At 59.6% G+C, this 213-nt stretch overlaps 1 protein-coding gene across 1 annotated transcript in view; it reads left to right on the forward strand.

Annotated features, from left to right (window-relative positions):
* Positions 1 to 213, forward strand: part of LOC119585782 (rabphilin-3A-like) — a gene marked incomplete at its 3' end in the record, with an annotated part of 40,028 nt that overhangs the window by 1,701 nt on the left and 38,114 nt on the right. Inside the window, 1 exon segment of the mRNA XM_037934497.1 lies at positions 61 to 198. Within this exon segment, the coding sequence (XP_037790425.1) occupies positions 61 to 198 (138 nt within the window).

Genomic DNA, 213 nt, shown 5'->3' on the forward strand with positions numbered 1-213 from the left:
TTTTTTTTCCCTGAATGACCCCTCAACTCCTGCTTGACGTGCATCCGGTCTCCCCCACAGGTTGAAAATGGGCTGGTCCACGTCGCAGCCCGTGCCCGTGACCCGCCAGGACTCGCTCTCGGAGACGGAGACCAAGATCATCCTCGAGGTGATCCAGAGGGCGGAGAAGCTCGACCTTGTGGAGCAGGAGAGGATAGGGTGAGTCCGAGAGTC

The sequence above is a fragment of the Penaeus monodon genome, chromosome 20 (assembly GCF_015228065.2).
Source record: "Penaeus monodon isolate SGIC_2016 chromosome 20, NSTDA_Pmon_1, whole genome shotgun sequence".
Lineage (NCBI taxonomy): Eukaryota > Metazoa > Arthropoda > Malacostraca > Decapoda > Penaeidae > Penaeus > Penaeus monodon.